General features: G+C 56.4%; 1 protein-coding gene across 2 annotated transcripts in view; it reads left to right on the forward strand.

Annotated features, from left to right (window-relative positions):
• The window catches only part of LOC103471729 (spectrin beta chain, non-erythrocytic 1-like), a 24,123-nt gene that overhangs the window by 12,325 nt on the left and 1,882 nt on the right, over nucleotides 1-9,916 (forward strand). For both annotated transcript variants that reach the window (XM_008420913.2, XM_008420921.2), the window contains 21 exons: nucleotides 582-1,452; nucleotides 1,526-1,663; nucleotides 1,759-2,515; nucleotides 2,607-2,809; nucleotides 3,019-3,109; nucleotides 3,222-3,368; nucleotides 3,990-4,253; nucleotides 4,326-4,550; nucleotides 4,683-4,772; nucleotides 4,861-5,139; nucleotides 5,211-5,341; nucleotides 5,594-5,798; nucleotides 5,866-6,240; nucleotides 6,350-6,594; nucleotides 6,667-6,805; nucleotides 7,581-7,665; nucleotides 7,737-7,933; nucleotides 8,010-8,116; nucleotides 8,894-8,945; nucleotides 9,320-9,516; nucleotides 9,596-9,769. In XM_008420913.2, coding sequence (XP_008419135.1) covers nucleotides 582-1,452; nucleotides 1,526-1,663; nucleotides 1,759-2,515; nucleotides 2,607-2,809; nucleotides 3,019-3,109; nucleotides 3,222-3,368; nucleotides 3,990-4,253; nucleotides 4,326-4,550; nucleotides 4,683-4,772; nucleotides 4,861-5,139; nucleotides 5,211-5,341; nucleotides 5,594-5,798; nucleotides 5,866-6,240; nucleotides 6,350-6,594; nucleotides 6,667-6,805; nucleotides 7,581-7,665; nucleotides 7,737-7,933; nucleotides 8,010-8,116; nucleotides 8,894-8,945; nucleotides 9,320-9,516; nucleotides 9,596-9,769 — 4,972 coding nt within the window. The remainder of the gene's footprint in view (nucleotides 1-581; nucleotides 1,453-1,525; nucleotides 1,664-1,758; nucleotides 2,516-2,606; nucleotides 2,810-3,018; nucleotides 3,110-3,221; nucleotides 3,369-3,989; nucleotides 4,254-4,325; nucleotides 4,551-4,682; nucleotides 4,773-4,860; nucleotides 5,140-5,210; nucleotides 5,342-5,593; nucleotides 5,799-5,865; nucleotides 6,241-6,349; nucleotides 6,595-6,666; nucleotides 6,806-7,580; nucleotides 7,666-7,736; nucleotides 7,934-8,009; nucleotides 8,117-8,893; nucleotides 8,946-9,319; nucleotides 9,517-9,595; nucleotides 9,770-9,916) is intronic.

A 9,916-nucleotide genomic window follows, 5' to 3' on the forward strand; every position in this document is an offset into this window, starting at 1 on the left:
CTGAATAAACATAATAATGACCTTTAGATTTAATAATAAACATTTCCACATATCATCTCCGATATGTCAGCTGTTTGGGATTCCCCTCTGCTCTGACGTCACCGCGCTTTCTGATTGGCTGCCGTCACATTCAGCAGGTTTTATTCTCGTTCCCAGTCAGGAAAAACCCCACAGGATGAGATAAAAGGGCCAAGACAACCAAATAGGGCATATTCAGGATTTAGCAGGAACACCAACACCGAATCCCTCCCCACCGGGCCGCAGCAACATTTTCAAAGTCTTGACCGGTCCGCTGTAATAAAAAGGTTGGGGACCACTGAACTACTTCATTTAACGAAGCTTCGAAGCTGATACATTTTCAGATACATTTTCCTCGAGGAATTTTAATAATCAAGGTTCTGAAATTGTTCGAGGAATCGGTTCAGCCAATGAGCCACTGACTGAACTACTGTCCCCTCTGATTCAGAGAAAACGGGTCCATCGGCCGAGAAATGAGCTTTAGATCCTTCTGGCTGATCATTGAGAGTCGTCACACAAGCTGAAACCAGATTCCTGATGAAAACACTTTGTCTGTTCTCCAGGCTACAAGCCCTGTGATCCTCAGATCATCCAGGACCGGGTGGCCCACTTGGAGTTCTGCTACCAGGAGCTGACCCAGCTGGCCGCTGAGCGCCGTGCACGTCTCGAGGAATCTCGCCGACTCTGGAAGTTCTTCTGGGAAATGGCAGAGGAAGAGGGCTGGATCCGGGAGAAGGAGCAGATCCTGTCCTCCATGGAGCACGGCAAGGACCTGACCGGGGCGGTGCGCCTCCTGAGCCAGCAGCGGGCCCTGGAGGACGAGATGAGTGGCCGGGCCGGACACCTGCAGCACACCATCGCTGAGGGCCAGGCCATGGTGGATGCGGGTCACTTTGGTGCTGCCAAGATCCAGGAGCGGATCTCAGACCTGCAGGCTCAGTGGGTGGCGCTGGAGCAGCTTGCAGCAGCTAGAAAGAAGAGACTGGAGGAAGCTCTGGCCATGCACCAGTTCCAGGCCGATGCGGACGATGTGGATGCGTGGACACTGGACGCTCTGCGCATCGTCTCCAGTGGAGAGACGGGCCACGATGAGTTCTCCACCCAGGCTCTGGTCAGGAAGCACAAGGACGCTGCAGCAGAGGTGGCCAGCTACCGTTCGGTCATCGACTCTCTGCATGAGCAGGTGGCCCTGCTGCCCAAAGAGGAGGCGCAGTCAGAGGATGTGCAGGGCCGCCTAGCTGGCATCGAGGAGCGCTACAAGGAAGTGTCCGAGCTCACGAAGCTGAGGAAGCAGGCGCTCCAGGATGCACTGGCTCTCTACAAGATGATGAGTGAGGCTGACGCCTGCGAGGTTTGGATCGACGAGAAGGAGCAGTGGTTGAACAGCATGGAGATTCCTGAGAAACTGGAGGACCTGGAGGTGATACAGCACAGGTAACAGCTGAGGGTCTGCATGCATCCTGGATCTCTGCCAGGCTGTGCAGATCTGATGTGGATCTCTCTGCAGGTTTGAGAATCTGGAGCCAGAGATGAACAACCAGGCGTCTCGCGTTGCTGTGGTGAACCAGATCGCCCGACAGCTGATCCACAGCGGCCATCCGAGCGAGACAAACATCAAGACTCAGCAGGATAAACTGAACAACAGGTACACATGGCCCGCTGGGAAAGAAAGAACCTCAAAGGTATTATGCAGACCTGAATCTGAACACACCTTTAGATTGTCTGACCCTCTGTCTGCAGGTGGAGCCAGTTCCGAGACCTGGTGGACCAGAAGAAGGAGTCCCTGAACTCTGCTCTGGGTGTACAGAACTATCATCTCGACTGCAATGAGACCAAATCCTGGATCAAAGAAAAGACCAAACTAATCGAGTCCACCCAGGAGCTGGGCAATGACCTCACCGGAGTCATGGCTCTGCAGAGGAAGCTGACCGGCATGGAGCGAGACTTGGTGGCCATCGAAGACAAGCTGGGTGACCTGCGGGGTGAAGCCCAGAGGCTGGCTGAGGAGCATCCTGACCAGGCCGGCGCCATCACAGACCGGCTGGCTGAGATCACTGCCGTCTGGGACGAGATGAAGAATACTCTGAAAACACGAGAGGAGTCCCTGGGCGAAGCCAGGAAGCTGCAGCAGTTCCTGCGAGAGCTGGACGACTTTCAGTCGTGGCTGTCCCGCACTCAGACGGCCGTCGCCTCCGAAGACATGCCCAACACGCTGGCCGAGGCCGAGAAGCTGATGGCCCAACACGAAAGCATCAAGAACGAGATCCACAACTACGAGGAGGACTACCAGAAGATGAGGGACATGGGGGAGATGGTGACCCGGGGCCAGGTGGACGCCCAGTACATGTTCCTGAGGCAGCGGCTGCAGGCGCTCGACACCGGCTGGAACGACCTGCTCAAAATGTGGGAGAACCGGCAGAACCTGCTGTCCCAGTCGCACGCCTACCAGCTGTTCCTGAGGGACACCAAGCAGGCCGAGGCCTTCCTCAACAACCAGGTAAGTCCAGAACCAGGACCTGTGAGCGTCTTGGCTGTTCTGGTCCCTGAAACAGAACAGCTTCCAGACTTCCAGCTTATCCTCTCTGCAGGAGTACGTGCTGGCTCACACAGAGATGCCGACCACCCTGGAGGGCGCCGAGGGCGCCATCAAGAAGCAGGAGGACTTCATGACCACAATGGACGCCAACGAGGAGAAGATCAACGGTGTGGTGGAGGCAGGCAGGAGGCTGGCCGGTGATGGGAACATCAACGCTGAGCGGATCCTTGAGAGAGTGGCCTCCATCGACGACAGGTAGCTTCAGAGCTACGTCCAGTTTAACGGAGCCAGCATGGCTTCTGTAGCATCAGCAGCTGGAAGAGTCTGTGTTCAGGAGCTGGATTTTGAGGGTGCTGCCTTCATGCTCTAGACTGCAGAGGTTCTGCTTTATGTGAAGGCGTTTACCTGTTTTGGTTCACATGGAGCCTGTTTGTAGAGCTGCCTGCTGTTTCTTCTTGTTCCAGGCACAAGAAGAACAGGGAGGCAGCAGTGGAGCTGCTGATGAGACTGAAGGACAACCGCGATCTTCAGAAGTTCCTGCAGGACTGCCAGGAGGTCAGCGCTTCAGAAGCACATTTTAACCCAACACTTCCAGAGAACTGGCTCAGAAAGTGTGAGACGGACCAAAAGGTTCCAGAGGATGAGGTTCTGTTGGGTCTCTTTGCAGCTGTCTTTATGGATCAGTGAGAAGATGCTGACGGCTCAGGACATGACGTACGACGAGGCCAGGAACCTGCACAGCAAGTGGCTGAAGCACCAGGCCTTCATGGCCGAGCTGCAGTCCAACAAGGAGTGGCTGGACAAGATCCAGAAGGTACTGAAGGTGTAAAGTTCAGACAACCTGATGCTCAGAGTTACGATGGTTCAGACAGATGAATCGGTCACTCCATGGAGGTTTATGTCATTTCTAGTGATTTTCCATCAACAACTCTCTTGATGTAAACAGAACATCACTGTAGACAGCAAGGTCAGCCTGTCCTTGGACCCGCAGGTGAAATATTACCACCATAACTCAACCAGTAACACCAGGGCCAAGGAGTTTATCCTCCTCCATTAGCTTCTCAATGGAGGAGAAAAGTCAGTGAGTTGAATTCATGAATTCCACTTATTACGACTAAAGTACAGCTGGTCCCTTTGTTCATGCCATCCTTATCCTGACAATGGTCTGTAGTTCTCCTCTGTCTGAGCGACGCCCTGAAGACGGCGCCCCCTAGTGTGTCATTATCTTTAACTGTAGCTTGTGTGCTCTGTTTGTTTGCATGTATGTATATACGAACATGCAAACAGCTTAAACTGAGGAAAACGCAGAAAGATTTATTCTTAACATTCCCCAATTCTCAGAATAACTTGAATATGACAAATAAGGCTAATCCTGTTAGCTAGCCCTGCTATGTAGTGGGACAGATCTCATCTGCTTGGTTCCTCCTGACGTCAGGATGGGGCGCTGCTGGTGTCAGAGAAGCCAGAGACGGAGGCGGTGGTGAAGGAGAAGATGGAGTCTCTCCACACCTTGTGGGAGAAGCTTGAGTCCACCACTCAGACCAAAGCTCAGGGTCTGTTTGACGCCAACAAGGCCGAGCTGCTGACACAGAGCTGTGCCGACTTGGACAAGTGGCTGGGCAGCCTGGAGGGCCAGATCCAGTCCGACGACTACGGCAAAGACCTGACATCTGTCAACATACTTCTGAAGAAGCAGCAGGTAAAGCTGCCTGATGTGAATGTCATCTCCTTCTGAGGGAGGGCAGGGGGTTGATGTCTCCCTCCTGCTCAGATGCTGGAGAACCAGGTGGATGTGCGCCAGAGGGAGGTGGTGGAGTTGCAGAGCCAAGTGAAGGCCCTTGGTCAAGAGGTGAAGGACACAGATGAGGTGGACGGGAGGCGACAGGTGGTGGAGAAGAAGTTCCAGGAGCTGCTGGAGCCGCTGCGGCATCGCAGGGACTTCCTGGTGGCGTCCAGAGAGGTCCATCAGTTCAACCGTGACGTGGAGGATGAGATCGTACGTACACAAACAGACTCCTGCTCCAGAGGTTTACAACTGACCCCGTCCCCTGACAGTACCCCCCACCTGCTCCCTTCATGGCCGTGATCATAGAGGGGGGATTCTCACTGGTGTCCTTCCTTCCTGCAGCTCTGGGCCCAGGAGAGGATGCCAGTGGCCACATCCACTGAGCATGGTCACAACCTGCAGACAGTCCAGCTGCTCATCAAGAAGAACCAGGTGACTTCTTCTTCTTCTTCTTCTTCTTCTCCTGAGCTTCTGGAGTTTCCTAGCTGCTCCCTGACCTCTCCGCCTGATGTGTCCTCAGACGCTGCAGAAGGAGATCCAGGGCCATCAGCCTCGCATCAACGACATCTTGGAGCGCAGCCGCAGCCTCCTGCAGGACAAGTCCTCCAACACCGACCTGATCCGGCAGCGCCTGGCCGACCTGCAGCAGCTGTGGAAGGAGCTGATGGAGGAGGTGGAGCAGCGGCACGGCCGACTGGAGGAGGCCCACAAAGCTCAGCAGTACTACTTTGACGCCGCTGAGGCCGAGGCTTGGATGAGCGAACAGGAGCTCTACATGATGTCAGAGGAGAAAGCCAAGGTGAGTGGGACGAACTGCCCAGCCTGGAGAGCCGCTGGAGTCACTTCTCAACCGTCCCGTGTTCTGGTCAGGACGAGCAGAGCGCCGTCGCCATGCTGAAGAAGCACCAGATCATGGAGCAGGCTGTGGAGGACTACGCAGAGACCGTCCACCAGCTGTCCAAGACCAGCCGGGGACTCGTGGCCGCCGGACACCCTGAGAGGTGGTCACTGCTCCTGTTTTTATTGTTGTGCACCTTCCTGAGGGGAAACCTGAAGAATATGCAGGTTTGGGCTGAAGGTCCGCCCTCATTTATGAGAACAGGTCCAGAAAGCTGTTGTTCAGGCTCTCAGAAAATAGAGGAGTCTCCTGATGTGAATTTTACTAGACAGGAACTGGTTCTCAGCAGGGCTTTTATTGTGAAAAATCTGCATACCAGTTGCCTTCTAATCCAGTTCCTTTGCCCGTCTGTCAGCGAGCGGATCAGCATGCGCCAGTCTCAGGTGGACAAGCTGTACGCCGGCCTGAAGGACCTGTCTGAGGAGAGGCGGGGCAAGCTGGACGAGAGGCTCCGCCTCTTCCAGCTCAACAGGGAGGTGGACGACCTGGAGCAGTGGATCGCCGAACGGGAGGTGGTGGCCGGGTCTCACGAGCTGGGCCAGGACTACGAACACGTCACGGTAAGTCCCTGTCGTACCTGAAGTCTCCTGGACTGGAGCCGAGACGACCAACGCTTGGTGGCTTCAGATGCTGCAGGAACGTTTCCGGGAGTTTGCACGGGACACCGGGAACATCGGGCAGGAGAGAGTGGACGGCGTGAATCGGCTGGCGGACGAGCTAATCAACGCTGGGCACGGCGACGCGGCCACGGTGGCGGAGTGGAAGGACGGGCTGAACGAGGCGTGGGCCGACCTGCTGGAGCTCATCGACACTCGGACGCAGATCCTCGCCGCCTCCTTCGAGCTCCACAAGTTCTACCACGACGCCAAGGAGATCCTGGGACGCATCGCCGACAAGCAGAAGAAGCTGCCGGAGGAGGTCGGCCGGGACCAGAACACCGTGGAGACGCTGCAGAGGATGCACAACACCTTCGAACACGACATCCAGGCGCTGGGAACACAGGTAACACGGCTGACGGCCCTCCAGCCAGGGACCTGGAGGACCAGGCGGTGTCTGCTGATCGCCCTCAGGCTGCTGTCAGGATGTCAGCAGCGTCATGGTCTGGTTGCAGGTGAGGCAGCTGCAGGAGGACGCCGCGCGCCTGCAGTCAGCATACGCCGGAGACAAAGCCGACGACATCCAGCGGCGGGAGGGTGAAGTGCTGGAGGCGTGGAGGAGCCTGCTGGAGGCCTGCGACGGACGCAGGCTCCGCCTCCTCGACACCGGGGACAAGTTCCGGTTCTTCAGCATGGTCCGCGACCTGATGCTCTGGATGGACGACGTGATCCGGCTCATCGAGGCCCAGGAGAAGCCCAGGTAGGCCCGCCTGCTGCCGCCGCCGCTCCGCCGGCGTCAGGAGCCAAACTGACGGGATGTTTGTGGTTCCAGAGACGTTTCCTCCGTGGAGCTGCTGATGAACAACCATCAGGGCATCAAGGCGGAGATCGACGCCCGAAACGACAGCTTCACGGCCTGCATCGAGCTGGGCAAGGCGCTGCTGGCCCGCAAGCACTTCGCCTCAGAGGAGGTGAGCCAAGAGGGAACAGAGGGGAGAACCGAGGAGTAGGGGGAACCTTCTAGACCAGGGGTCCCCAAACTACGGTTAGGGTTACGGTAGTTTCCAAAAGTTTGGAAACTATCGTAACCAGTTCAGTTAAATATAAACTTGGCGACTTTTTCTTTTTCAACGTAATAAATGTGATATTAATCGACCTGTTATGACTCAGATGTTGGTGTCTGCCCCCCTCTGCTGCTGCTGCATGGTGTGGAAAACCTGGAGCGGCAGAGAAATCTGAGGCTTATTTATTACTGGTTTAAAAAAAAGACTAAAAACTTTGGGGTTGCGGCTTATAGTCCGGAAAATACGGTATTTATTTCATAAATAGTGTTATTTTCTGGATTTGTTCTGTGAAGAACCCAGAGGGTTATTTGGTTGTGCTTTCTGGAAAACATGACCTTTTTACATTTAGCCACTCCTGCAGTCGTCTCACCTTTTCTGTTACAAACCGACTCCGGGCCCCAGCAGAGAAGGGAAAGTTATGTGGCCCTCAGGTTTGGGGCCCCTGGTCTGGACGGTTCTGGATTCCTCTCCAGACTGATGGACGTCAGACTCTTTAAGATCGTAAAGTTCGGCTGCTTTGTGCTGTCGGACTGGTTCTATTAAAGCTGTAAAAATGAGGTTTCAGCAGATATATATCTTAACTAGGGGCATGAATACTTTTCTGCCGCTCTGCCTGTGCAGCCGGGGGTTCTGGTTCTGGTGGGTCCGGGCTGAGCTGTGTTCTGTGTTTCCTGTGGTCCAGATCAAGGAGAAGCTGCTGCAGCTCACCGACAAGAGGAAGGAGATGATCGACAAATGGGAGGACCGCTGGGAGTGGCTCCGCCTCAGTAAGACACTTCCTGTTTACCCCGCGGTGCCAGCCAATCAGAGCCACCCTAACCCTCCTGCTCCTCCCCAGTCCTGGAGGTGCACCAGTTCTCGCGGGACGCGGGCGTGGCCGAGGCCTGGCTGCTGGGCCAGGAGCCCTACCTGTCCAGCCGCGAGCTGGGCCGCAGCGTGGACGAGGTGGAGAAGCTCATCAAGCGCCACGAGGCCTTCGAGAAGTCCGCCGCCACCTGGGAGGAGCGCTTCTCCGCCCTGGAGCGGCTGACCACGGTGAGCGGGGCGCCGGGCGGGCGGGGTCCTGCCCGGTCCGGTTCCACTGGCGCTGACGGCCCAGTTCTGCTTCCAGATGGAGCTGCTGGAGGTCAGGAGGCAGCAGGAGGAAGAGGAGAGGATGAGGAAGCCACCGGATCCAGAACCGGATCTGGTCCAGCAAGACGGACCCCAGCAGCAAAGGTGAGCCTCCAGAACCACCTCCAGAACCGCTCGCACCCACAAAGCAGACGGGAAGCACACAAGACCGGGTCAAACCAGAACCTGGACACGGGGGACATCAGAGCTAGTTTCCAACCAATCAGAGAGCAGAGGGACACGCCCACTCTCTCACCTCCAGATGGTTCTGGAGAACCTGGAGCCGCCGTCGGCCGTCGGCTCTCCTCGACTCTCTGACACGTTGCTACGGCTAATGCTAGCACAACACGCAGCGCTAGTGAATGTAGCATGCAGCAGATAGCTGCTGACCTCACTTCCTGAAAGCTCTCTGCCCACCAGCAGCCGTAACAGGAAACGGCAGCAGGTCTCTGTTCGACCCGCCCAGCCTCCGGTCCAAACGGGTCCAAACAGGAGCTTTTAAAAACCCCAGGATTGTTTCAACAAACTAAACAATAGGAATATAAACAGTGACATTTATAAAATGTTGAATAATTAAATCAAATGTTTCCGATCTCTTTAAACGCGAAATGGATCTACTGAAGTAAGAGTAGCAGTAATATCACTCAGATCAAAAGGTTCAGTGCAGTAAAAGGACCCGGACCGGGCCGGACCGGACCGGGCCGGTACTCATGTCCTTCAGCACCAGTTACTGCCATCATTCCAGCACTCGGCTGTCAGGCCTCACTACGGCGCCGCTGGTGATGGATGAAGGGAACCACGACTAGCTGATGCTCCCGGGTCCAGATGGTTCTGACCCGGTTGTGTGTGAGTGTTTAACTGGGGTCTGTGTTGGTCCTGCAGCGCCGTGACCCAGAACGGACTCCCATCGGATCGGGACCAGGACTCTCCTCAGGTCAGTTCTGCTGCTCAGCCTGCAGGTGGGCGCCGCTCCCACTGGCCGGACCGACCCGGTTCCGGTACCAGAACATTCAGAACGCTTCAGGCTAGAGATTTTATTCTGGATTGTTTCAGAGTTTAATGAAACGTTAATAATTAATGAGATTTATTTATGGAGCCACATTACTGAGACCATTTCTGTGAAAGTTCCGGTCCAGAACCGCCTGGATGTAACCAGAATACGCAGGCCCAGTTAGATCCAGCCAGAACCGCAATAAGGGATCAATCAGGTGGTTCTGATCCGGTTCTCAGTTTCCATCCAGCAGTTAAATCAGATGAAAGTCATGTTGTTCAGCTCCTAACCCGGTTCTGTCCGGTCCGGACCGGCAGGACGCCATGGTGAACGGCATGGTGGAGCGCGGCTCCAAGGACCCGAGCCCCGCCCCCTCGCCGACCTCGGCCAGGAAGTCTGGCGGCAGCCAGTCGGCCACGCTGCCGACCCGCAGCCAGGAGGCGCCGGCGCTGCTGGAGGGGCCGCTGCACCGCAAGCACGAGTGGGAGGGGCCTAACAAGAAGGCGTCCAACAGGTGAGGCCCCGCCGCCAGGCTCCGCCCCCGGCCCCGCCGCCAGGCTCCGCCCCCCTGACTCCTGCGCTCTGTTTGGCAGGTCCTGGCACCACGTGTACTGTGTGATTCGCGGCGCGGAGATGAGCTTCTACAAGGACGGCAAGGCGGCGGCCCAGGGCGCCCCGTACCACGGGGAGGCGCCCGTCGGCCTGAAGGACGCCACCTGTGACGTCGCCTCCGACTACAAGAAGAAGAAACACGTCTTCAAGCTCAGGTGAGGACCGGACCAGGACCGGACCAGTCCAGGACCCGGACCAGGACCAGACCAGGACCGGAACAGAACCTGACCAGGACCTGACCAGGACCAGTCCAGAACCGGTTCGGAACCGGACCAGGACCAGTCCTGGACCGGACCAGGACC

The sequence above is a fragment of the Poecilia reticulata genome, linkage group LG1, assembly GCF_000633615.1.
Source record: "Poecilia reticulata strain Guanapo linkage group LG1, Guppy_female_1.0+MT, whole genome shotgun sequence".
NCBI lineage: Eukaryota > Metazoa > Chordata > Actinopteri > Cyprinodontiformes > Poeciliidae > Poecilia > Poecilia reticulata.